The 27781-nt window shown below is 45.1% G+C and overlaps 1 protein-coding gene and 1 pseudogene across 8 annotated transcripts in view; one reads left to right on the top strand and one right to left on the bottom strand.

The window, feature by feature from the left end:
• Positions 1-27781, top strand: part of EFCAB6 (EF-hand calcium binding domain 6) — a 274102-nt gene that overhangs the window by 43796 nt on the left and 202525 nt on the right. For all 8 annotated transcript variants that reach the window (XR_012515451.1, XM_074390943.1, XM_074390946.1 and 5 more), the window contains 2 exons: positions 7628-7716; positions 16411-16477. Coding sequence is in view for 7 of the 8 variants with exons in the window: in XM_074390943.1 (XP_074247044.1) it covers positions 7628-7716; positions 16411-16477 (156 nt within the window). In the remaining variant the exon portion in view is untranslated. The remainder of the gene's footprint in view (positions 1-7627; positions 7717-16410; positions 16478-27781) is intronic.
• LOC120361522 (5S ribosomal RNA) lies at positions 3243-3351 on the bottom strand (annotated as a pseudogene).

The raw sequence follows: 27781 nt of genomic DNA, 5'->3' as shown, positions 1-27781 counted from the left end.
TAAAGCAAAAAAATAGTTAATAAGTTCTGTTAGCCACATTTCAGGTGCTCAGTGCGTATGTGTGGCTGTGGCTGTTTCTCAGTGCAGCACTCAACATTGTCAGTGGTGTGGGGACGCTGGATTCTGTTTTGTTCCTCTGAAGACTTGACACTTTTGTTTCGACAGGCAGTTAACTTGCCCACTCTGTCTTCCCTGCAGCGAGCAGTTGCTCATATCTCGATCCATTTCTTTATCTTTATCTGGGCCTTTTTGAGTCTGACCGGCACATTCATGGTTCAGGGTCAGCTGGAAATGTGGACAGGGTTATATCCAGGAAGTGGGGCTCCTCCTCCTCTGTCTCTCTCCTTTGAGAGAAAATATGAAATTCTCCCCACATTTTCTTGTGGCCGTGGTTGCTTTAAGTTTAGTATGCCAGTCCTTTAGGTCGGAGAGACAGTGGGTTTTGTAACGGGGTTAGTTGCTCTGTGCTGGGCAGTGACTGCTGCCTGCTCTCAGGATAAAAGCCACTGATAGAGCAGGAAACTGCCTCCATACCTGTCCTGTCTTCTAAGTTTTGCCTTCTTGCAAAATGTGCCTGCTTTTATTTATGCTCCGGAGCCTTAAGTTTTATTTTACTTTATTTTAACCAGAGTTTTTGGTTGTTTTCCATAGGAGGGCTGGTCTGTTTTGAGCTTTCTCTGCATAACTTCTCTGCTTTATCTTTTTTAAGAGTCATGGTCTCACTGTGTTGGCCAGGCTAGAGTGTAGTGGTATGATCACAGTTCACTGGAGCCTCAAACTCCTGGGCTCAAGTGATCCTCCTACTTCAGCCTGTTGAGCAGCTAGGAGTACAGGTGTGCACCACCATGCCCCACTAATTAAAAAATATATTTTTATTTTATTTTATTTATTTATTTATTTTGAGACAGAGTCTTGCTCTGTGGCCCAGGCTGGAGTGCAGTGGCACAATCTCAGATCTCAGCTCACTGTAACCTCTGTCTCCTGGGTTCAAGCAATTCTCCTGTCTCAGCCTCCTAAGTAGCTGGGACTACAGGCGCATGCCATCATGCCTGACTAATTTTTTGTATTTTTAGTAGAGATGGGTTTTTACCATGTTAGCCAGGATGGTCTCAATCTCCTGACCTAGTGATCCACCCACCTCGGCCTCCCAAAGTGCTGGGATTACAGCCATGAGCCACCGCGCCCGGCCAAAATTTTTTTTTATAAATACAGGGTCTGTGTTGCCCAGGCTGGTCTCAAATTCCTGGCTCAAGTGGTCATTCCACCTTGGTCTCTCAGAGCATTAGGATTACAGGCATGAGCCACCATGCCCGGCCACTTTATTATTTTTTAAAAGAAATCACAAAGTTACAGAAACATTGGAAGTACAGTACAAAGAACATGTTTTTCATCTAAACAGTTTGAGAGTAAGTTTCTCCGTTTCCCCACCCATTTTAGTGTGTATTTCCTATTTTATTTATTTATTTTTCTTTTCTTTTTACCAGTCATGTGATACTATTTAGTGTGTATTTTGTTTAAACAAGGACCCTGTCCTATAATGACCATAATCCATCCTCCAAAAGAAGTTAACATGGACTCATGACTCTCATCTCACCCCAGAGGCCAGCCAGGTTTTGCTGGTTGTCCCACAGAGTCTTACAGGAACCAGGTCCCAATTATGCATTGCGTTTGGTTTTCATATGTCTTTAGTCTGTTTCGGTCCAGAATGATTCTTTGGTCTTCCCTAGATTTTCATGGCCTTTGCACTTTGAAGGTTGCGGGCCGGTTATTTGCAGAAAGCCCCCAGTTTGGGCTTCTCTGGTGTTTCCTTATGACTAGATCCAGGCTCGCGTCTGCAACAGAAACGGCTCGGCCGCGATGCTGTGTTCTTCTCATTGCATCTTATTTGGTTGCTCGTGATCCCGGTCTGTCTCTCCCTGCTGATGCTCGCTTCGATCACTTTATTAAGGTGAACTGTGTCAGGCTTTTCCGTGGTATCCACTTTGTAGTTAATAAATATTTTTGTGAGAGAAACTTTGAAGCTAGTAAATATTCTACTTACCAAACTTTCCATTTATTCATTAATTGTTGTTTCTGAGACAGGGTCTCACTCTGTTGTCCAGGCTGGAATGCAATGGTGTGATTTTGGTTCACTGGAGGCTTAACCTCCCGGCTCAGGTGATTCTCCCACTTCAGCCTCTTGAGTGGTGGGGACTACAGGCGCACAACACTGTCCAGCTAATTTTTGTACTTTTTTGTAGAGATGGGGTTTTGCCATGTTGCCCAGGCTAGTCTTGAACTCCTGAGCTCAAATGATCCACCCACCTCGACCTCCCAAAGTGCTAGGATTACAGGCATGAGCCTCTGCACCCGGCCACATTTATGATTTATGCATTGCAGAGACTCGAGGTTTCCTGTTAAGTGGGTACTGTTTCTTTTGATGGTTAAAGTATTCCCAGTGTGGCCAGGAAGAACTCCCTCAAGATGATTCCATATCCATTGACACGTCCCCACCATTCTTCAAGCACTTTTTGCTTTCTGACATAAGATGCTCTAAGCTCATCTGTACTTTCCTTGCCTTGGTCTGGAATTATCCGTTTTACTGAACAGCTGTGGCTCCTTCAAGTGGAAGAAGACAGTGAGGAGCCAGGATGTGGGCGTGAGGACTGCTCCTGCTCCGAGGCCTCTCGGTGAGCAGAGCTCTAGGAGATACGTGCTGTTCTGTTGTGTTGTGTTTTCACATGCATGTGTGCATACCTTTACATTTATTCTGTATCAGTCTCTCTGCACATATCGAGAAGCACCAATTCTAACCCAACACTCTAGGGATCACTCTGGTTTCTCCCTTTATGCTTGTCACTGTCTTCTCACTGAGTGAGAAACGTGGCTTCTCTTTTCCTTAGTGTGTCTGCTTATTAGATCTATGACTCATCTCCAGCGCTTCCTCTCCCCTCATGGGCGCAGACCCCACGCTGTGGTGATGCCATTCTCACGCCATATCCTCCATCGGACTTTGATGGCTCCCTCCACACTGTGACATCATTTCCCTGTGTCCCATCTAATGACTTGAGGACTGAATTGTTAGAAAAGATAGAAAAGGAGGAAGAAGACAGAGCTTTTCTCTTCCCTTAAAAAAAAAGTTCCCCTTTTATTTACTTGTATAACAATGGAGCCGTAGTACTTATGATATTTTTCCCACATCACCCTTTATTGCTGTCTACATTTTTAAAGTTATTTATTTATTTTTTTCCTCTTTCTCTAAAAGCATACAGCACCCCATATTCCCAGGTGGTCTCCCATCGAAGTCCTAACCAGACCCAACCCTGCTTAGCTTCTGAGATCAGGCACGTCCAGGGTGGTATGGCTGTAGACACTGTCCACATTTTTATGGCAGTTTTACTAAGGCGTAATTTACATATCATGAAATTCACCCTTCAAAGATGTACAAATCGGTGTTTTTAATCTAGTTACAGTTTTGCAGTCATCACCACTATCTAACTGAAGACTGTTCTCATCGTTCCAAAAAGAGACTTTGTCCTCATTAGCAGCCACTCCCCACTTCCCTTCTGCTCGTATCTGAAAATACTAACCTGGACATTTCGTATAAACGGAGTCACACAGGAAACGATCTTGTGTGTCTAGCACATGTTTGTAAGCCTCACCCATGTGACAGCATGAATGAGTACCTATTCCTCTTTACGGCTGAGTAATGGCTGTTGTGCGGATAGACCGCATTTTGTTTACCTTTCATCAGCTGATGGACCTTTGAGTTGTTTCACGTTTTGACTTTTGTGAATAGCGCTGCTGTGAACATTCATGTGCAAGGTTTTGGCGTGGACATATGTTTTCAGTTCTCTTGGGTACATACCTAGGGGTAGAACGCCTGTGCCATGTGGTAATGAAGAACATTTGTCCCTGTAAACATTGTATCAGTTTCCTCATAAACTTGGTTTAACTGATACTTTATGCCAAACGGAGAGTTAAAATATTATTTCCTGCTATGTGTCCTTATAGTCATGATCTAATGTTAATTTAAAATTTTGACAATGTTCCCAAGCTAATCAGTTATGCAGGAAATATGAAATGTGTGTCTGTTTTTAAAAGAAGCCACTGAGAACTGTAGAACTTCAAAGACTTTTTAAAAAACACGTGTTGGTAGTCTGTCCTAAATGACAAGCAAGATTTCCAGAACCTTAAGCTGCTGTGAGCTGTGTGTCAGTCAAGGAGGCTGGAGTGTGGTGCACTGCAGGAGGCCAGGGTCACTGGGAATGAAGGGCAGGGCTTCCCTTCTCCATCCGTGGACTTCCCAGCATCTGCGGCTTTTCTAGATGGTCTTATGATGAATCCATTTGGTGAAACAGTCTAACAGCCTCGAGATGGCGTTTCGCTCTTGTTGCCCAGGCTGGGGTGCAGTATCATGATCTTGGCTCACCCGCAACCTCCGCCTCCCAGGTTCAAGCGATTCTCCTGCCTCAGCCTCCCAAGTAGCTGGGACTACAGGCACGTGCCACCATGCCGGACTAATTTTTTGTGTTTTTAGTAGAGACCAGGTTTCACCGTGTTAGCCACAGTGGTCTCGATCTCTTCACCTCGTGATCTGCCTGCTTCAGCCTCCCAAAGTGCTGGGATTGAGGCATCGTGCCTGGCCCACACTTCCTTTTTTATTAATGTAAACCTAATTGGACACTTAGAAAATGAGTAAAAGATTTCATGGTAACTTCCCTTTAAAATTAGGAAAGAATTCTCCAGTTATAGTCTGAATTTACTTTAGCTTCGATTTCATTTCGAGACTGTGTCAGGAATGTTTGAGTGCCAGGGTGTTTTAATGACTGACCAGGGCAAGAAGTATGGAGAGGTTTTGCTTGTAACCTGCCCCTACCTTTGTTTCCGTTGAGAGTAATGCAGACTCGGTGTCTTTTAAAAATGTGGCCTCGGTCCCTGAGTATTAATGGAGACCGTTTTTAAAGAAGTTGTGTTTTTGTCCCGGTTGTGCCGGGTTGGATAAAACGTCTTCTTGCAAGATACTTGTCACGGTGACGGTTACTAATTTAAAAACCAGCCTCCCCAGCCCCACTCTTTTTCTTTTTCTTTTTCTTTGAGGTGGAGTTTCGCTCTTGTTACTCAGGCTGGAGTGCAATGGCGCGATCTCGGCTCACCGCAGCCTCCGCCTCCTGGGTTCAGGCAATTCTCCTGCCTCAGCCTCCTGAGTAGCTGGGATTACAGGCATGCGCCACCATGCCCGGCTAATTTTTTGTATTTTTAGTAGAGACGGGGTTTCACCATGTTGACCAGGATGGTCTCGATCTCTTGACCTTGTGATCCACCCACCTCTGCCTCCCAAAGTGCTGGGATTACAGGCTTGAGCCACCGCGCCCGGCTGAGACTCGATTCTTTACTCGTCTGAGGGTCTTAGCTTTGGAGACTGATCATCGAGAGAATTTCTTTATGACCTTAGACTTTGTTTTTGACTATAAATAACAATATCAAATGCAGTGACTCTCTCTTTCTTCATGGGCGGGGTGGTTCGTGCAGTGGGATGGACTTGCACTCTGGATTCACGGAGATGGTGGGCACTCACGGCTGTGCTGGGCAGGGAGGCCATATCTCTGCTTTGTGAGTTGTAGAAAGTGACGGCACCTCTGAGGTGGTTTTCAGGCTGTTCACGTAAAACACTGAGAACGTTGCCGGCGCGCACTTAGGCAGCATGAGCTCCGCAGATGTAGGTTTCTTCTCTTCCTCATTTCCTCTTGTCACTACCAAAACCAAGAGGGCACCCAGCCTTGGATGACGTGTTTGATCTGTTCTTGCCCTTCTGCAAGGCTAGGGAAGTGGAAATGCTTGCTCAAAATTGTATCTACTAAAAAAATCCATTATCAGAAAAAGAAATCCTGGGCGTTCTTTCCAGGAAAAGGCTATACAGAGCCCACCCTGTGAGCCCCTCCCCCCGGTCTCTTTTCCTAGTGATACAAGTTTTAAATAGTAAAGAGCAGTTCTTCCTTTTGGGGAGACTGATAACCACGCTAGGCTTTGAGGCTGGAATTTTAAGAGCTTAGTAAATAACACATTGGATTGTGTAGATTTGGGAGCCGTTCAACTGTATGGGAAATTGTACTTTGTATATGTGTATGAAGCATCATGAAATAGATTTATATTGATTGTATATTTAATGTTCAAATTTTAGATTCATAGTGCTTTTTTGGAAATATTTTTATTAAATAAAATTTAACTTTTTGCTTAGAAATAATCTCAAACCTTTAGAAAAGTTGCAAGAATAGGCTGGGCACATTGGCTCCTGCCTGTAATCCCAGCACTTAGGGAGGCCGAGGTAGGTGGATCACTCGAGTTCAGGAGTTGGAGACCAGCCTGGCCAACATGATGAAACTCCATCTCTACTAAAAATACAAAAATTAGCCGGTGTGGTGTCACGCACCTATAGTCCCAGGTACTCGGGAGGCTGAGGCAGGAGAATTGCTTGAACCTAGCAGTGAGCTGAGATCCTGCCACTGCACTCTAGCCTGGGCAACAGAGCAAGACCCTGTCTCCAAAACAAAAAAAAAAAAAAAGAAAAGTTGGGAAAATAAGAAAGGTACAAGTAGTACCTGTATGATACAAATAACGCCACGTGCCCTTACTCAGATTTCTTGTTTGTTTGTTTGTTTTCTTTTTTCTTTCCTGGCAACTTTCATTTAATCATTCAGATTTATCTATTGTGAACATTTTACCTCATTTGTTTCTCCTGTGAGCTCTCATTTTGTGTGTGTGTGTGTGTATGTGTGTGTGTGTATGTGTGTATGCAAACAGCGTACCCAGTATACATTCATATATATTTAAAAACACTTGAGGGAGGCTGGGCGTGGTGGCTCAGGCCTGTAATCCCAGCTGCTCTGGAAGCTGAGGCGGGAGAATCATATGAACTGGGGAGGTGAAGGTTGCAGTGAGCCGAGATTGCATCACTCCAGCCTGGGCGACAGAGTGAGACTCCATCTCAAACACAAACAAACAAACAGCAACAACATTTGAGGGGAAGTTGCTTATATCACAATTCTTTACCCCAAAATACATCAGTGTACATTTCCTAAGAACTATTCTTTTACATAAACACAGTGCAAGGGCAATTATCAACGTAAGCAAATTAAACATTGAAATACTACTTTTATTTAATCTACAGTCTGTATTGACCCACTTGACCCAATGATATCCTTTGCAGAATTTTTAATTTAAAAATGGATTTTTTTCTACCTTAAAACTTTATGTACAAAGTTCACGTGACACTCAGTATAAAATTGTGCTATGGCCTCAGCTTCTAATATGTGTTATATGTATGATATATATTAGAGTATATATAGAGTATATTTCTGCTAATTTTGTTTTTTAGGTGATTTTGGATAATTGTATAGATAACTCGTTGACTTTCATTTGAGCACAGACTGGCATTCCGGGATGCTGTTTACACTTTATTTGCTGAGAATGCATGTTCATTCACCCTGACACCTGGGTTAAGCAGTTGTATTTAAATGTTTAATGGAATATGAATTCCATTAATAGTATTCTCTGAGACATCCTGAAAGCTATGATTTAGAAATCTGCTTTACCATCTACTGCTCGTATCTTAATTCTCTAACACGTCATTCTTCTCCCTTGAATCTAGATCCCCCTCAGCACCTCTGGTACTGTACCGTACCTTGATTTTCTGTCCAGGTTTGGTGGAATTGACCTACATATAAATGGCATAAAGAGGTAAGTGTTTGGTTTGCTCATGTGAAAATGTAAAATTTGAAATGATGAGTAAGAGCTATGACGTGAAGCCATTTGCACTAATCATACCAACAGCTATATATGGAAGATGGGTTTATAGAGCTTGTCCATATGGAATTTAATGGAATTAATCCAGTCAAGTTTTATTTAGAGAAGATTTTAGCATCTATATAGGATGTATTTCGGAACAAGAGGAACGATGCTGTAATAAAATGTAAACATAGCAAATTAAAACCAGATAAAAATAGTTTACATGCAATATATCTAGATTTGGAATTAATGGAATTTAACTTTGAAGGAAAATATTAAGATGCCAGATTTAAAATTTGTGGGTTTTTATACATTTTTAATGTTGTTCATTGGAAAGTGATGATGTTTTGGTGGCTAGAAATTTTAAAAAAAGATCTTTGTATGAGCTTCTTGAGTATTTCATAGTTTTTGCATAAAGCATGGGACACTTTTGTTTTTTTCCAACATGAGCAGGTTGGAGTATGACCTTTAATGCCTCAATCAGCAGTAGTTCTTTTTTTTCTAGTGTTTGATTTAGGAGATACTGTTTTAGTAATAAAAATATTTACTTATCTGACTCTAAATGAATAAGTCTCATTTTCTCAGGAGTTGTGTTACCAATTACATATAAGAATTAAATTTGTAGTTCAGCCCCTATGGGAAGCAGTTGGAGATTTCTCAAAGAACTTGGAACTCCCATAGGACCCAGCAATCCCATTACCACATATATACCCAAAGGAGAACAACTCATTCTACCAAGAGACACATGCACTCATATGTTCATCATGGCACTGGTCACAATGGCAAAGACATGGAATTAACCAACCTAGGTGCCTACCAGTGGTGGATTGAATTTTAAAATGTGGTACATATACACCATGGAATACTATGCAGCCATAAAAAAGAATGACATCACATCCTTTGCAGCAACACGGATGCAGCTGAAGGCCGTTATCCTCAGCAAGTTAATGCAGGAACAGAAAACCAACACCACATGTTCTCACTTACAAGTGGGAGCTACACATGGGGTACATGTGGACATGCAGGTGGGAGCAGCAAACACAGCAGACTAGACAGGGGAGGGGATGGGAGCAAGGGCTGAAAAACGATTAGGTACTATGCTCACTATCTGGGTGACAGCATTATTTGTACCCCAAACCTCAGCATCAGACAATAGACCCATGTAACAAACCTGCACATGTACCCCTTAATCTGAAATAAAAGTTGAGGCTTGGCATGGTGGCTCATACCTGTAATCCCAGCACTTTGGGAGGCTGAGGCGAGAGGATCACTTGAGCTCAGGAGTTTGAGACCAGCCTGGATGATAGAGTGAGACCCTCATCTCTACAAACAATTTAAAAATTAGCTGAGCAGGGTGGTGTGCCCTAGCTGCTCAGGAAGCTGAGGTGGGAGGATCACTTGAGCACAGGAGGTGGAGGCTGCAGTGAGCCGAGATTGTGCCACTGCACTCCAGCCTGGGTGACACAGTGAGACTCTGTCTCAAAAAAAAAAAAAAACTAATAAAAAATAAAAGTTGAAATTACACTACTACACTACTGCAGTGTATTACAGTACTACAATTAATTACACTATCTAGTTCATTAAAAAAACACAAAAGCCAATTAATATCAGCTGATAAGAGAAAACGGTATTTAGTATGAACAAAAAAAGATGGACAAAAATCACAGAATGACGAACCGATCTTCTTAAAGGGATAAAAAAATTAAATTCGATCCTGAAATATTAGAAAATCCTGATATCATGGCTTTTATGATGGATGCATCACTGATACAGTGTAGGTGTAAGAATTTGTGTTGTGGGGGAGGGGGAGGTAGAGAATTTATGTGCTTGGGTGTAGAGTTTGATTTTGCAAGATGAAACAGTTCTAGAGGTCGTTTGCAAAATCGTGTGAATATACTTAACACGACTCAACTACACACTTAAAAATGGTTGTGTTATGTGTATTTATCACAATTAAAAAAAAAAGATGGCTGGGCACAGTGGCTCACATCAGTAATCCCAGCACTTTGGGAGGCTGAAGTGGACGGATCACCTGAAGTCAGGAGTTCAAGACTAGCCTGGCCAACATGACAAAATCCCATCTCTACTAAAAATATAAAACCTCGCCAGGTGTGGTGGCACGTACCTGTACTTCCAGCCACTGGGGAGGCTGAGGCAGGAGTATCACTTGAACTCAGGAGGCGGAGGTTGCAGTGGGCCGAAATCACGACACCGTGTTGCAGCCTGGGTGACAGAGTGAGATTCGATCTCAAAAAAACAAAACGAAAGGAGTGCGTGCAGCAGCTGCAGCGAGAGTGACCCAGCACCATCCCCTCCATCACTGCGAACGTCTCTGTGCCCGCTTTAGTTAGTGCTAAGTGGGGACTAAGATGATATCCAGGCTCTTTCAGAAGAATGACAGTTTGTCTTACAGGCTGCCTATTCTTGTTCTTGACATAAAACCATCCCCATTTGATGGATAGGGTTCTCAGGTGGACAGTAAACTAACATGAACATTCTTTGTTAAGAAGGCCAAAGAATTGGAAAAACTAAAAGCAGAGCGCAGAGAGCTTTTTTTCCTTACTGTGAAACCTGCCTAATACATCTGAGATAAAAAACGATCATGAGTTACCTTTGGGCTAAATCTTTAAACTAAATTTGAAAGATTTCTGGTTTACTCGTGAAGCAGAATTATCTTTATTGTTGAGACAGTGCATTCTAGTGAACAGACTTCTTTTTCTAGCAAGACGATAGGCTCTGTACCATGAACAGCACTTCTACTGAAAATAATTAAAATGCTGGATACAAGGCAAAATATATACATACATTTTAGTACATTAGTGAGCTGGCAAGAAAGTAAGGAATCTTCAGAGGCCAAACATAGAGTAAAAATTGGGATCCAGAGAAGGGAGCATTTTACAAAGTCAGCTTCTACCCTGAGGGTATTGTCCAAATCCTGGCGAAAGTGTGTATTCAGTTTTGCCATTTGGAGTAAGGAGACAAGAGACAAAGCCCAGAGGCCCTTCCCAAGGTGGAAGGGTCTAACAAAGGACCATTGCCTACCCAGCTGGGACCCTACACCCTCAGCTAAGGATAAATCACAAATGTAAACCTTCATCACGAAAGCGCACAACGCGGAAAACTGGTGCTGAGTGAATGGGGGAAATTGTGATTACAGGCTGACTCACATGAAGGTCTGTGCTGGATTCATGCTATGTGGTCTCAAAAGTTTCGGGCAAGGAACTTACCTGAGCAGTCCTGGACTGGGTGTGCCCTTCTGGGAAAGAATGCGCCTTCAACCTATCCCTTAAAGAATTTCCACAGATAAAGTGCCAGGTAACATCAGATCACACGAAAAATCTTAATGTACGAAGAGACGAAGAATGAGGACTGCAAACCAAGAGATGGAATACCTAGTAGAATCAGATCTCCAGACACTCGAAGTATTGGAACTATCAGCGATGTAATCTAAAACCAGTGTTTTAATATGTTTAAAGAAATAAAGGAATAGATTCAAAATATGAATATGAACAAGAGGCAATAAAATGAATATTTGAAGACATAAAATAGAACTTCTGAAAAATCTGATTGTGGATCTACAGTTCAGTGGATGGGTAGAAATAGTGGATTAAACACAGCTGAAAAGAACATTTGTGGAATGAGAAATCGCTCTGAAGAAATTTATCTAGAATGCAGTACAGAAAGACAGAACTATACAAAATTAGGAAGACAGATGTAAGAGATAATGGAGGACAGGAAGAGGAGGCCTGGTCCAATTCTAATTGGATTTGCAAAAAGATACTTGTCTTAGTCTGTCTTGTGCTGCTATAACAGAACACCTGAGACTGGATACTATAGTTTGTAAGAAAAGAAATCTATTTCTCGTCGTTCTTGAAGCTAGGAAGTCCAAGATCAAGGCACCAGTATGTGGTCAGGACCTCTTACTGCCATCCTCACACAGTGGAGGGTGGAAGGGCAAGAGTATGTTGGTGCCCACCTTGAAGCCCCTTTATGATGGCATCTAAGGCTGGGCGCGGTGGCTCAAGCCTGTGATCCCAGCACTTTGGGAGGCCGAGGCCTGGCAGATCACTTGAGGTTAGGAGTTTAAGACCAACCTGACCAACATGGTGAAGCCCCGTTTCTACTAAAAATACAAAAATTAGCCAGGTGTGGCAGTGCATGCCTGTGGTCCTAGCTACTTGCATGGGTGGCTGAGGCAGGAGAATCGCTTGAACCCAGGAAACGAAGGTTGCAGTGAGCCGAGATCGTGCCACTGCACTCCAGCCTCTGCACTCCAGCCTGGACACAGGCAGGCTCACACACACACACACGAGCACCTAATCCCATCGAAAAGGGAGGAACCCTCCTGGCCTAGTCACCTCGTAATACTCTCACAGTGGCAACACTTAAATTTTGGAGGAACACCTTGAACCCACAGCAATATATGAGAAAGAACAGTGCAGAAATAATATTTGAAAAGATAATGGCCGAGAATCTCAAGCCAGATAAATAAAAACAAATGCCTATCTAGACATTATCACAGTGAAACTGCAGGCATCAAAACCAAAGAGAAAACTTAAAGGCAGTGAGAAGAAAAATGGAGTTGAGTTCAGAGGAGTGACAATTAGACCGACACCAACTTCTTACCAGTAACAGCAAAGGTTATAAGATAATGAAATAATCTTTTCAGTGTGCGGACATAAGATATTTGCCATCCCAGAACTCTATACTTTCTTTTCTTTCTTTTTTTTTTTTTAGATGAAGTCTTGCTCTGTTACCCAGGCTGGAGTGCCAGTGGTATGATCTCAGCTCACTGCAACCTCCGCCTCCTGGGTTCAAGCAATTCTCCTGCCTCGACCTCCTCAGTAGCTGGGATTACAGGCACCCACCACCATGCCCAGCTAATCTTTGTATTTTTAGTGGAGACAGGGTTTCACCATGCTGGCCAGGATGGTCTCGAACTCCTGACCTCAAGTGATCCACCCACCTTGGCTCCCAAAGTGCGGGGATTACAGGTGTGAGCCACTGCTCCTGGCCGGGATATCACGTTTTATACCAGCCAAAACTTAATGCCATTGATAACATAGAGTGAACATAAACACAGAAAGAGCATGCCATCTCTTCTGCCCTGGCCTTACCAAAACTTGTCGTCTATCAAAATCACTATATTGAGGAAGTTCCTGAATATCCGATAATAGTTGGTTAAGATTACCAAGGTATGACCTGGAATGATATTTTAAAAGTCTCTATCTCTGAGTATATGAGAGCTGGTAAGGGCAAAATGTGGAAGTATTTATATCGAGCATAGAGGACCCTGGATCACCTGTAATAATGGTAGAAACATCATCTCTTCAGAAACACCCATTGAATGATTTTGCTTAAAATGAGCAGGTGAAACCTTTTGAGGTTTGCTTCAGATGGACATGTAGGCCACTTCTACGTATGGACAGAAAGCACCCCTTGCATATTAGATAATCCATATGGTACTTGGTACGATGCTACTTCCATGAATAATTACAGTCTTTCATGTATAAAATCTTAGCAGAAGTGTTTAAAAGCTTTCTGAGCACCACACAAGAAGACGCACTGAGTGTTCCGGAGACAAACCTACTAAAGAAGCTGAGTTTCTTCACCAGGATTATGTATTGCAAGAGGCCTTTGTCAATCCGGGCACCACAGATTCAAATGGATAAAGGAAAAAGCATCAGCAGAGCGTTAGTTCACAGAGTAGAGGTGAAGTTGACTCTAGGCAGGTCTAGTTGACTCTAGCCTATGGAAGAGAAGAGAGAAAGAAGAAAAGCTTTTGGCCAGGCGTGTGCCACCACGCCCGGCTAATTTTTGTATTTTTAATAGGCATGGGGTTTCACCATGCTGGTCAGGCTGGTCTCAAACTCCTGACCTCAGGTGATTCACCAGCCTTGGTCTCCCAAAGTGCTGGGATTACAGGCATGAGCCACCACACCCAGCCAGAACCGATATATTTTTTAAAAGCCTGTTGTAAATTTGAATTTGTGTGCCTCTAAAGGTTAATTCTATTTGACAGCTTATTTTGAATTTTTGAATGTTATAGACATAAAAGTCAGAAAATATTTAAAAAATAAAGACTGAGGATTAAAAGACATTTTTCAGACAAAAACTGAGATAGTTAATCTTCTGCAGATCTTGACTGAAAGATCTTGATTCTGCTAGAGACTGAAGGAAAGTAATCCCAGATGAAAGGTCTGAGATTTTAGGAGTGAAAAACAAAGAAAGTGGAAAATGTGGGCAAATAGAAATGATTTTTGGCTGTATAAAGTGATTACCAGAATGCTTATGTGTGTTAAATAAAAAGTTTAGAGTTAAAATTTAGACAACAATCAGCCGATTGGATAAATTGAGTTGAAGTCTTCTAAGATCTATTTAATAGCCAGCAGGAGGATAAATATATTGATTAGTTTTATACATTGAAATGTTATATGTACACATTGTGATTTTTAGGGTAACTGCTAAAGAATAGAAACAGAATTTAACTCCCAACATTTTGAAGAAAAAATGAAATGATTTTAAAATATTCAATCGAAAAGTTTAGAAAGCAGAAAAAAAATCTACAACAGATACTACAAATAGAGAACACAGATTTTTAGACCAACCCCCATCTGTATATAACATAACTACATTAAATGTAAAGGATCAAATATTTCAGTTAAAAGACATTATTGGACTGGGTGAAAATGCCAATTACTGACTTTGAAAATAAAAAGGATACAAAGACTAAAAAAAAAAAATGGAAAAATTATGCAATAGAAAAATAAACAAAAGAAAGTGTAATATATCAACTTCAGGCAAAATAAAAATTATTATGTATTAAATTATTATATCTTCCACTAAAAAGACAAAGATTGTCCTGTCTAGATAACAAATAGTAAAATCCACTAAGAAAAAACCTAAACATAAAGAAAGGTTAAAAGTGAAAAGATTTAAAAAGACACACCGTTCGACATTAATCTAAAGAAAGCTCATGTCACTAAGTTAGCATCTGACAATAAATGGTCGTAGGTTGGGTTCTCCTGACGCAGACACCGAGATGGGTTTTGGAGAGCAAGACGTAGATGAGGGAAGCAGCCTGAGCAGGACGGAGCAGAGGGGGAGGCTGCGCTGCAGTGTGGACCTGGCAAAGCCTTGACCAGCTTGGGTAGATCTAGGCAGGAGGAGGGTGTGATTGGGAAGGGGGCCCTCCTGGAGTCCCAAGGCACTGGTAGTGTTCCATTTCTTCAGCTGGATGGGGGCGTTGGGTACACAGACATTTAATTTTTATTCTTTAGTTCCTAAACAGTCTACAAATAGTGTCTGTATCTATTGAATATATCATTAAAACAGCATTTAAAATATGACGTGTAACATAGCATTATAGATTTGAATTCCTGATCAGGCCCTCTCCTTAACTTGGGCACAGAACTGAGCCCCTCGGAGCCTCAGTTTCCTCCTGTGTAAGGAATTGAACCTCTGCTAAACACCCTGGTGTCTTCCTCTTACCCTTTGAAGTCTAGACTCCTTATCATGGCTCACAGACCCCCGGGCCGGGCAGCGGCCTGCCTCTGAACATAGCCCGCACACCTTCTCATTGCCCATCCAGCTCTGGCCTCCCTGGCCTCTTCCTGGGATCTGCTGAGCTCCTGCCACCCGCGGGCTTCATGCCAGCTGCATGTTCCCTTTGCCTGGAAGGCTTCACGGCCCCTCAGCTTGTGGGCCTCTATCCACTCCGTCCGAAGCGTCATCCCATCTTCCCTCGTCTCTAGTTTAGCTTCCTGCCCATGTTTATTTTCTTCATGGCACCTGCTATGAGTTCAGCTCAGGTTCCTTATTTGTCTGCTTATTTCCCATCTGGCCCCATCACAAGTTCGGGCGGTGTCTTGCCCCCATCCGCAGACCTGGCAGGTAGGAGGCACGGACAGACGTTGGAAAGTGGAGAGAGGCACCGGCTGTGCCTCCTCGTGTTCTCTTCCATCCTCACCTGGCCGGCTGGTCCCAAGGAGGAGCTCTGCAGTGGTTTGCAGATATGCCGGGGATGCAAAATGGAAACCGGCATAGGGACAAGCAGATGGAACCCAGGGACGGTAGAGACGCACTGACCACGATGCCTTCCCTGCGCAGCTGAAAGGGAGCCATCGAGTGGACTCAGCGCTCCGCAGTGGTCAGATCCAAGTGCCGCAGCAGCAGAGGGGTCGGGAGCTGGCTCTGAAGCCGGAGCAGCTGCATCTGACTCTGGTGCCTCCACTTCCTCGCCCGTGACCCTCATTTTCCTCATCTATTAAGAGCCCCCTCAGTCTCCCTGGTAAAGTAGGGATGATCATGACCCCAAATCCACAGAGCTGTTGAGAGGCTTAAATGAGATGAGGATTGTTAAATCTTGGGACACAGTACATGCTCATTAAGTATCAGCTGTAGTTATTTAATTTGCACATTACCTTAGGAGGAGTAAAATCTACTATATTTCATTTTACAGATGAGAAAACTGAGGCCAGGGGAAACTAAGTAATTTGCCCTAGTTCATGCTTCTGGCAGACAGTAGCCTTGCATCTTAAAATAGACTATTTGGAAATCCTCGTAGTGTTGATCTCTGCCTATCCTATGTAAATATTTATTCAGTTAAAATGTTTTAATAAAGATTTTTTTTTTTAAATTTCTAAGGGGAGATGAGAATGAAACGAATTGCTGCCGCACGTTAAGAGAACTTGAAATCCAAGTTGGAGAAAAGGTAACAAATTTTAAAGAACTGATTTCCTCCCACCCCACCTGTCATCAGCGGTGACTGTTAGCAGAGGTAGAGGACAGATAATGAGCCACACCTCGCCATCCGAGCTCTCATGGCAACAAGTCCGACTAAATAGATTTCCTGATAACAAGCCAGTGTGGAAGCTTGTGTTCCGACTACTTTGACGGTCTTGGACGGCATCTCTTTTGGTGAATGACACCAGCAGAAGCCCTGGAATATTAATCACTTCTGTATTAACTTCAGATCATCCTTAGTAGGGCTGCCTTTTCTGTCTTTGTCTGAGACAAAGCTGAGCAGGTTTTTCTTTAGAGAGCAAAAGCAAAGACGACGGCCTTGCAGCAGTCGGTGCCAATCGAGAGCGGCGTAGTAAAAATAACCAAACTCCAAGGGATGTGTCTTTAAGTATTGAGTGATTTAGCCGTAAAAGCTACTCTGTGTTCAGAAAAAGAGCACGCAGCATCGCTCCTATTTGCTGATTGTGGTTAGATCTCGCCGCACACAGCTAAGGAGGGGAAGAGAGGATAATGTCATTCAAGGGTTGGAATCAGACTCCTTTTTAAAATGCATTTGGGCCTGTCAGTTACATGAGCAGTTTGAGAATCATGGTTTAATTTATTTGATTCAATATGTTGGTTTGAAATGTGACAAATTTTCTTTCTTTTTTGAACTCTTCTGAGACTCATATATTTCATACTCAAAAATAGCCAGAGATCCACAAAATGTTTGTCTCCATTTCCCTGGCTGATACCATTAACAACAGAAGATTCATCTTAGTGGGATCATTTCTTAGCATTACGTGTTTCTAAAGACCTCTTCTCACTATAGTTTGTATTAGTAGGAAGCCTGGTATAATTATCTGCTGCTTTTGCTGTGACCCATTTGTTATTCTGCAAGAAATTTGTCATGCAATTGCTATTATTTAGGGGTGCAGGTCTTTTTGTCTGTTTAAACCGTGTTAATCATGATAGGCTTCTGGAAAAGTCCACTGTGTGTGACAGTGATCACAGCAGCGGAAACATAGTTGAGGATCGATAATGCAACATGACTTTGGGTGCAGAGACGCAGACAGAGGCCAGGGTCTGTACATGGACCAAAATAAGGCTGTGGTGAGCAAATCTCAGGTGGCACTCCATCGCCGCCTATCCTTTCAGTTAATGTTTTAAATCCCATCCTCTGCCCCGTGGAAACCCACTGCTAAGAGTTTAAACCCTGGCAGTTTTCATGCAACTGCCTGTGAGAACAAAGGTGGCGGGAAAAGGTAACACTAGGTACCAGCGTGCTGGAGGGCTCTTTCCGCTGTGTGTTCCAGCCAGCACAGACTGTAGCCGCAGTTCTACCTCCGACCCCAACCCTGGACATGCAGCGGAGATAGGAGGAGACTGACCCCGGGACACGGGCAGACCTGGGTTTCTATCTTGGGGCTCTGCCATTTACCAGCCAGGTGGCCTTAGGCAGGTCCTCATCATTGGGTTTCTTCACCTGTCAGTGGGGATAACAGCTGCCACCTTCACGTGCTGCTGTGGGGCTTAAAAACATCCAGAATAGGCCGGGCTAGGGCTCACGCCTGTAATCCCAGCACTTTGGGAGGCTGAGGCAGGCAGATCACGAGGTCAAGAGATCGAGACCATCCTGGCCGACATGGTGAAACCCCATCTCTACTAAAAATACAAAACTAGCTGAGTGTGGTGGCGGGCGCCTATAGCCCCAGCTACTTGGGAGACTGAGGCAGGAGAATTGCTTGAACCTGGGAGGTGGAGGTTGTAGTGAGTCGAGACTGTGCCATTGCACTTTAGCCTGGTGACACAGTGAGACTTCATCTCAAAAAAAAAAAAATTCAGAATAAAGCACCTGGAACACTTAAAAAATGCCAGCTATTATTATTATGCTTATCCATAGAGCTTCCTTTGAAGTACAGGTAGGAACACAGGTGGATCTCATTCCTTTCCAGCCCCTGCACCTCCAAATGAGAGCAAATCAGTATACCCCTCAACCTTGTGCTATGTGCAGTAGCATGCTTCTGATGAAGACGCTGACCCTTCTAATGGTCACTCACTAATGCTGGAGACTGACCAGAAGACTTAGAAATTATCTAAGTAAGCCTCTCTTCATATACATGTCATTGCTGGGTGATGGTTACAGTTTGGGAGTGAAAGAATGCTAATTACCTTAAATATAAGTCCACGTGGCTTACCTGAGCCAAGAATGCATGCAAAGGCCTCTGAATTTTTGGAGCCAGATGCATGTGTGGACTGGCCTTCCTACACCAACAAACAATTAGCAGTGGGAACCCCAAACCAGCTAAACCCCAGCACTCCTATTTCCTAATTGTTTTCTTCTGCGGTGAGCTAGGGCCAATGGCTGGTTTGTTAGCCTCTCCTCTTGACCGGCATTCAGACCCTCCAACTGATTCGCATCGTGACTCTGCTTTCCTGTGGCTCCTCTGTGCCTTTGACTGAGCGTCTCCTAGACTGGCTCCTGAGTTCTCTGGCCTTCAGCTTCTTTGTCTCCATAGTCTCCTGGGAGCCACAGGGCTTGATGGAGAATCAGGTACACCTGGGCTAAAACCCCGCCTCCGCTCTGGGGCTGGTGGGATGCCTGGGATGGTTTCTCATCTGTTCTGAGTTTCCTCATCTCTGAAGTGGAGGCAACAAAACCTGCCTTTCAGGGCACTGACAAGAATAAATGTAAGCGAAGCCCCAGCAAACAGCAGATACTCAGTGGGTGTCAGTCCCTTCCTCCAGTGGTGAGTGAAGCTGGTTCTTGCTGACCCCCACTAAAACCCTTCCTGTGGCCGTGCTTATCTGCCACGAGATGGCAACCCCTTGACCACAGAGATACTTGGTTTTCTCCCCTCTGAGAAACCAAAGACTCCAACTTAACTGCCTTAGAAAATAAGGAGCTTCTCATCTCATGGAAGTCAGGAGGGAGTGGAGGCTAGGATAGACTAACCCCCTACCTCTCTTTCTGGTCACCAGGAGGTTGCCACCACTCCAGACAGATGTTTTGAGGTCAATGTTTTTTTTAGTGGGCTATTTTTTTTTCCCCCAATATGATTCTAAAAACAAGAGAAAGCCCCTCCCTGTGTCCCACAGGCTGGAATTACGCCCTACACCTAAAGCAGTCATGGGCAAGGAAATTGTTTTCTGCCAGCAGCCAGGACCACCCTTGATCACCACCTGGTGTGGTCACTGGGTTCCCTCCTCTGGAGCACATGGCCACTCAAGGAGGAAGGATGTCTGAACAAAATGGAAAATAGAGGGTTTAGTTAAAAAAGAGAGGTGGGCGGCCGGGCGCGGTGGCTCACGCCTGTAGTCCCAGCACTTTGGGAGGCCGAGGTGGGTGTGGATCACCTGAGATCAGGAGTTTGAGACCAGCCTGGTCAACATGGTGAAACCGTGTCTCTACCAAAATTATAAAAATTAACTGGGCATGGTGGCACGTGCCTTTAATCCCAGCTACTCAGGAGGCTGAGGCAGGAAAATCACTTAACCCGGCAGACAGAGGTTGCAGTGAGCTGAGATTGCGCCGCTACGCTCCAGCCTGGGCAACAGAGCGAGACTCCATCTCCAAAAAATAAGGAGAAGTAGGTGGAGGTGAGTGGGTTTGGGAAGGCAACCAGTGTATATGCTTCAGCTGCCTACGGAAGGGACCCCTCTTGGCTGGTGGGACCGCCATCTTCTGGACACTGATGTAATTTTTCAGATTTTGCGAACTCTAGTAATAATAGCTTGCACTGATTGAGCACTTACTGGGAGCTTTCTAAGTGCTTTATCCTGTGAAGTCGTTTAATTCCCAGGTGGACCCCATGAGGCAGGTGCCGTTGTTACCCCATATTGACATGCAGGGAAGCTGAGAACAGGCTAAGCAGGCATAGGTCCATGCTTCCTTTGCATTTGGCAAGACACCAACTTGTTATGCCCGCAGCTTGACCCAGCCCGTCGCAGGGAGAAGTCTTTCTGTCCCCATCGCCCCATAGTCAGTGGAGCTTTGTGTTCCAACCACAGCCTCGTCTTTCCGTCTACGGAGCGCCTACTTCAGGGGGGGCATTTGGGAGTTTTCTTCCCTTTCTCTCCGGTGTCCTGCCTTTCACATGCCCTCCACCTCATCAGCCATCTGTGCACCCTGTCTGCCTGTGGGGTCCCAGCTCCACCCTGGAGCGGTGGCAGTGCGTGAGACCTCAGACGGCTTCCTCACACTCCAGGCAAGGACTGCCAGGAGAGAAGGAGCTTGAGCAGAGATGCAGTGTGTTGCCAGGCTAGCGAAGGGTCAGGTTTTTTCTCCATGCATCATTTGCCAACTGTGGACAAGAGGTGAAGATGGGAGTGACTAAGGAAGGAAGAGAATCCCGTCTTACCACGTACGGTGGGGTGAGGGCTCATTGTGAGCCCTGTGGAGGGAGGTGCTAAGAGACAGGAAGCGACTCTGACTGTATATACAGTGTATGCTTAGAAGGTCATGACTCTGCCCTTCACAAGAAAATATGTTCTTACCTGAAGACTAGAATTAAAGAAAGTATATTCAGTTAAAGAAATATAAAAAGAAAAAGAAAGCACCCAAAGCCCCAGGCCATTTGGTCTGGTACCAACCACATCACTATCCCAAGTCAGGGAGCTCTCAAAAGATTTGAAAAAAATGCTTGAAGGCTCAGGCGCCATGATGCCAGAACATCTGGTCCACCCAGTCGGCTGTGACGAGCGTGTCTGTTGGACACCGAGCGATCTGACACAGGTTGTGATGGGATTACCGTGGTGCCTTGGAGGTGTGTGGCGCCTTAGTCATTTCCGAAGCAATTAGTAAATAATTATCATTGCCGAGCTGCTGGCTTGCTCTGTAATACCCTCATGAAGAAGAGACAGCAGTGATGGGTAGATTCATTCTCTTAAAGAGGTGAATTTTCTTTAAAAAGACATTTAAAAATTTAATATTGAAAGGACAAGGAATCAGTTGTTAGAATCACCACCATTTCATAAACACACCTTAATGTTATAACACTACCTTAGCATGAATGGACTGGAATGCAGTCTGCCTCATAAAAAGGCTGTGTCGAGCTAAAAATGAGGCCATTTACGAAAGCATGCAGGTTGGTTTATTCCTAATATTCCTCTAATCCTACTTTTATCAGCTCTTCTTTGGCACACTTGGTATTAATTGCCTATTGTAGCAGGTATTTGAACACATCTCCTCTTTCATCTGAAGAAAATATTAGCATATCGTAGAGCTGTTGGGACAGATTGTATCTGAGGCACTTTTTCCTCTCCGCAGAAAATCCTATCAATCATAACTGAATATAGTGATTAATAATGTCACAGCTTTTATTCTTGTGTCTACGTGCAGCTAAATGAAGAGTAGCACTTATATTTTGATCTAAAGAATCTCACACCACAAAATAATCAGTTGGCATTTTGTTAAAAAATTATATCGAAAACACTTCTACCCCAGGACCTATTTTTGGTTGCTCTGTCATTAATTCACTAAAGCCTTCCTGAGGAAACTGCAGCAAATACTCGGTAATGTCAGAATTTGCAATGATTTCAGACTAAGTTTTTTCGTTAGCCTTCCTGTGTGTGACAAATTCGTGGTACAAACACAGGATTGTCGGGGTCAGTGTTTAGAGCAGCGTGGTGTGGGGGTGCGGTCTGGAGCGCCGGCCTTAGCGAGCGTCGTGTGCGTTTGAACATCAGTACATACTCCTGGAGTATGACTTCGCAGCGGGAGGTGGGCAGTGGGCAGATGAGCCTCACCGCCTGCGCCCCACCTCCGGTCAGAGCGGCAGTGGCGTTAGATTCTCAGAGGAGCGCAACCCCGATTGTGAACTGGGCATACAAGGATCTGCATTGCATGCTTCTTCTGAGAATCATCTAACTCCTGTCTGATGATCTGAGGTGGAATAGTTTCATCCCAAATCCATACCCCCTCACCCCTGCTCCGTGGAAAAATTGTCTTCTACAAAACTGGTCCCCATTGCAAAGAAGGTTAGGGACCACTGCTCTAGGATTTAAAGCTACTAGGGGAAGGATAAGAGGGCTTTTTGCTGAGGGTGCCCACATTCAGATCTCCCTCTAAAGCCCCAGACTCACCAGTGTTCACAGACAAAAATGTAACTCGTAACCATCCTCCTGCCCCACCCCAAGAAGGCTTTCTCCTAGGTCAGTAAATGATTCTACCGCTCGTCATTCATTCAAGCAGAAACCCAGGACCAGTCCTGATTCCTCTCCCCTACCGGTGCCCCTCCCCTACCCAGGCAATCAGGAAGCTCTGTCTACTGTATCCTGAGCTAGATCCCAAACCTGGACACTTCTGATCCATCCCTGCAGCCACCATCTTAGCCTAATCGTCACTAGCCTGTGCTTTGCCAGTGACCCCTTAGCTGGGTTTTCCATTGCCTCTCTTGCCCCTTACAATCTGTGTTCCACACGATAGAGTTATCCGTTCAAAACTTAAGTCAGAGCCTGTTGGGCTTTTCTGGTGGACATGCCCCTGGCTTCTGCTTGCACCTCGAGTAAACTTCAGTTAAACGCCTCGGCTTTCAGAGCGCTGCATGAGAGAGCTCTCCAGTGAGATGTTTTTTGACTTCCCTATCTAAATCCATACATCTTCCTGAACACGCAGAACATTCCGAAATGTTGTTCGTTTGCTTGTTGATGACGGGGATGTGTGTTCTGTGAGAGCAGGTGCCTTTTCTGCCCCACTACTGTAACTTTAGTGCCTTGAACAGTTCCTGGTGCCTGATATGCTCTCAGTAACTCATTATTGTATTAATAAATAAGGGTTTGTAGAAAAGTCCGTATTCCTTGGAATAGCCAGGAACAATTGGATGAGGAAGGTGGCATTGGAGCTTGGGTTTGGACCGTAGATAGAGTTGCAGTGCACGCTGAGGATGGGGTAGGGTAGCTCTCAGAATTGCAACCTGGCGTAAGCAAAGGACACGGGGAGAGGGAAGCGGAGATGTGGCCGGAGCACAGCAAGGAGACGGCCCCGTGGCTGTTCTGTAGAGTTACGTTTCTCAAGGCAAGTTGGGGCAGATCAGTTTTGAAAGGTAGACGGGAGGAAAAGGCGTATTTGAAGGCCAGGTGTATTTGGGGCAGGAGGAGGAGGATTGGCGGTTTCTGATAAGGGCTTATGCTGTATTTAGGCGAGTGCTGTTAGCAGCGTGATGGGTGCATTTGCAGGGAACGCAGCTGGAGTCCGAGGACCTGTTGGCAGGCTTGGAAGTCGCCGGTCCCCTCTCAGCAGCATCATCTGCATTCATCGAGCATGTACTGGTGTTGTGGGGACACCCTGTGGTTATTGGGGACACAAAGAAGACAAGGCCTGATTCTTGTCCTCAGGAAACTGAAAATCACCTTGGGAACACAGGCACAGGCCACACGTTGTGATGGTTTAAGAATGTGTTTATTGGGTGGTATATGACCCAGATCAAGAGGAGTTAGGGTTATGCAGGAATGTGGCGGATGACGTGGGGCACTCATCCTACGAGTGTGGGCAGGGTAAGAAAGAAAGGAAAGACAAACCATTTCTTACAGATCGGCAATCCTTTTTTATTTTAATTTTTAATTTTTTTTTGTAGCTATGGGGTCTTACTATATTGCCCAGGCTAGTCTTGAACTCCTAGCCTCAAGCAATCCTCCTGCCTTAGCTTCTCAAAGTGTTGGTATTAGAGGCATGAGCCACCACGCCCAGCCTGAAACCCCTGTAAGTCCCTCAGTGTATAGATGGGGCATCTTTTCGTACCTGTGCTCATAGTGACAGCTGAGAAACATGGGCGGTGAACTCTCCAAGACCTGGTAAGAGCAGGTCACCCCTGCTGCCTACTGGGGAGGTTCCCAGGGACGGTGATGGGCTTGAGCCAGGCCTTAGAGGAAGGGTAAGAGTTCAGATGGTGTGTACCTACTAGGTGCTCATCAAGTCTAGGAATTCATGAATGAACAGGAGAAGGCAGGCGGGAAGGCGCAGGGTGGGTTTTCTCCCACCAACGGGATCGATTTGCCGGCAGGAAAGACGTGTTCGGGGGTGAACAGGGAGGTTGCAGGCACTCCCAGCTGAGCGCGCACTGACTGAACAGTCTTCCTCCCCACATCTGCAACATCTGCGTTCTTGATCTCATCCACGCGGGTCACTGGGGCAGAAACTGGGCGCCACGTCTACTTGCCTTTCCTTCACCCTCTACGTACAGTTAACCACCGGGTCCTGCTGACTTGGTCCCTAGAACCAGCCCCGGCTTCTCCAGTGCGGTTCCCCTGGTCCCTGAGGATTCACCATGTACGTCAGCACAGTGAAGCCTCAGAGGAGGCCACCGTGCAGAGATCTAGTGCATGTTGCTGCAGCCAGCCTTTCTGTGCATCTCTCTGTCTAGCTGTAGATCCGGAAGAACTTGTGTTTGGAGGAACGCCATTTTGGGAAATGCTGGGGGAGATGACAGAGATTCTGGTCTAGTTCTGAGGTGAGGTGGTCTGTGGCTGGCTAGGCTCTCGGCAAAGTACCTGAGCCACGTGGCAGTACCCAGCACTGGCCCAGCCTGGGAAGCTTTTCACATGACCTGAACGGCCTTCTCTCCATTTGTCTTTCTCAGAGCAGCATCCTCTCCCATGGCGTCCAGACAAGCAGCAGGATGCTGGGTCAGGATGGCGGCTCCTGATGCCCCAGGCTTGTCCCTCCCAGTGTGCAGCTCTGTCCGACGAGTAAGCTGAGGCTGGGGCTTCTAGGGACCCCAAGATTCTTGGCCTGTGGTGGCTGAGGTGGAGCACTCACCCTGTAAGTGTGGGCTGGGTGAGAAAGAAAGGAAACATTTCTTATAGATCAGCAATGCTTTTTTAAATTTAAATTTTTTATTTTCTGTAGAGATGGGGTCTTACCGTATTGCCCAGGCTAGTCTTGAACTCCTGGCCTCAACCAGTCCTCCTGCCTTAGCCTCCCAAAGTGCTGGGATTATAGGCGTGAGCCACCACATGCAGCCTGGAACCCTTGTAAGTCCCTCAGTATATAGCCAGGGCATCTCTTCATGGCTGTGCGGTAAGTTCAGTGAGTAGCTAGAGTGTCTTAATACAGTCGATAAGCTATACATTACAGGGAAGCATTTTAAACATGAAAATCGAATATGGGGGAGGGTTTACATGTCTCTAACCACAAGTTTCCCTCTTCATCTTGGCTGCAAGGAGACCCCAAACCAGAGTTTTGCTTTGTTGCAACAACTATGACTTTGAGGTTTCTTTAGCTCATTTTTGGGGGGTCAGCTTTCTTTTATCCATTTCTGTGGATCTTATTTGGATGTCTTTTTATGTGAGCTTGTTCGATTTTTAGTAAAGGCAGGGTGTGCCTATGTTCAGTAAAGAAATTCGTAGTCCTTGGCTTGTGGGGGCAACTGCCAGAGCAGTGAACACAGCAGCCCAGAGGCAGGGAGGCGAGGCGGCCTTTGTGAAGGTGAGCGATGCCCGCTCCCCGCCCCGCCGCCCTCGCCTGTCCCTGGGTTGGAAGTCTGCGTTTATGAGGTTCTGAACGTGGTCTAATTTTTTCCTATCTGGTTTGCTGCGTCTCTACCAGCTGGTAAATAGGAAATGTTCACGGTAGGAAGCCAATACTCTGCAGAGTGTAAACAGATGGAACCGATATAAAGTGACAAGTTAGACTGTGCTATTGAGAATACAGAGCCAAACTAAGAACGTAACAGTCAAGCTACTTATCCCGTTCCAGTTCATTTAGTCCTGAATAGTGCTTCGTATCTGCACAGCTGTGTTGTTCTTTTTCCCCTGCCTTTCTTCTGGGTTGATAATGACAATTTCAAAGAAAAACTTTAATTAAAGATTTTATACAAAATAGCCAAAAGTAGAATAATAAGGAAAATGAGCATTGATGTGTTTATTGTAAGAGAAATCCTTTTCCATGGTTTCATTTCAAATCTGTGCTCCTTAAATTTAAAATGAATTTCGTGGTGGAGACAGAAAGGTGCCAGACTGACAGCCGTGGGTGCTGAACTCTCCGCGTGCTGTGGAGCCAAGACATGGGGCGCCCGAAGCCCCCTCCCCCTGGGGCTCGGTCTGCAGGCAGGCGGCTGGGATGTGGTTCCTGACCCCCTTCTCTTTAAAATTAGGTGAGAAAAAGTGGCTCTGGGTGAGGAGCTGCCCAGAAAACAGCTAAACAGAAGCCAGTAAGAGTGAAATTTTAATTTAGAAGGTTTAAGTTCGCCGGCAGGTTACACTCTGGCATGAAGAAGCCTGGCCTGCCTCGGGGAAGGGCCGTATCAGCGCCAGGTCTCCACAGGGATTATTTTGCAGGCGGAATGGGAATTCTGGGCTTCAGAGAGGAAACATTCAGCCTTTTCTCATCTTCTTTAAAAGCCTGGGTGGTCAGATTTATTTGAGTTCACAGTTTTCCTTCCTGGAGCTCACAGTGCTATAAAAAGAATTTTAAACAAAGAACTCTGGAGTAATAATAGCATCCATGGTTAGCAGTTTATGGAACCATCTGAACTCAGTGGGGGACAAATATGAAGTAGTTTGATTTCTCTGCTCTCACTTTTCTCCATCAGGCACTGCTGAATCTCCCTCTTTTCCCATAGCAATGTCTTAGGCAGATCTGGTGCCTCTGGTCACATTTAGGTCTAAATGAGTCCAGTGCAGGCGAGTTCACTCAAAACCTCCAGTGTGGGCTGGTTCAGCATACCCTTCCCAGCTCCTCCCAGCCAGAGGGCCCTGCAGTGAGAGGCCTGCTCACTGGCTGTAACTCCCCTCCCTCTTTCTGCTTCCTCTCTCCCCCAGACCACGGGGTCTGTGATGCAGGGTGGAGAAGAGAGCATGTCTCTCTCTCCCTTACCTGGGAAGCTCTCCTATAGGGCCCATGGTGAGTAAAGAGGACAGTGCTCTGGGGGCCTCTGAGCTTCATGGTTTCCTGTTGAGGAAGACTGGCCCTGACTTAGCCCCCTCTGGACCACCTCAGCTCCCACTCCTGGTGGTCCAGCTCACAGCCTTTGGTGGCGGGGGTCCCCTCTTCTGATGGGCAGTCCCTTAGGAGCAGGACAGCTCAAGCTTTCTACCTTTCTTGGTGTCCTCTTAACTCATGGAAAATTCAAAAGTCCTGTCCATACCAACAATAGATGTTGAGGCTGCTTTCATCTGCTGCTTATGCCCTGTTCTGCTGTCTCTGTCCGATTCTCAGTTCCTCTTCCCAGGCAGGTGCAGAGCAGATCACTGAATCAACTGGGAAATGAGATGCCTATCTACCCTTTTTGCAGGTCCTGCCCTGTCTCTACAAGGATTGTCTTGGCCTGCAATCTATCCACCTACCCATCCACTC

This window comes from Saimiri boliviensis, chromosome 21, assembly GCF_048565385.1.
Source record: "Saimiri boliviensis isolate mSaiBol1 chromosome 21, mSaiBol1.pri, whole genome shotgun sequence".
Taxonomy (NCBI): domain Eukaryota; kingdom Metazoa; phylum Chordata; class Mammalia; order Primates; family Cebidae; genus Saimiri; species Saimiri boliviensis.
The sequence above is the reverse complement of the archived record's forward strand: the minus strand, read 5'-3'. Positions and strand labels throughout refer to the sequence as shown.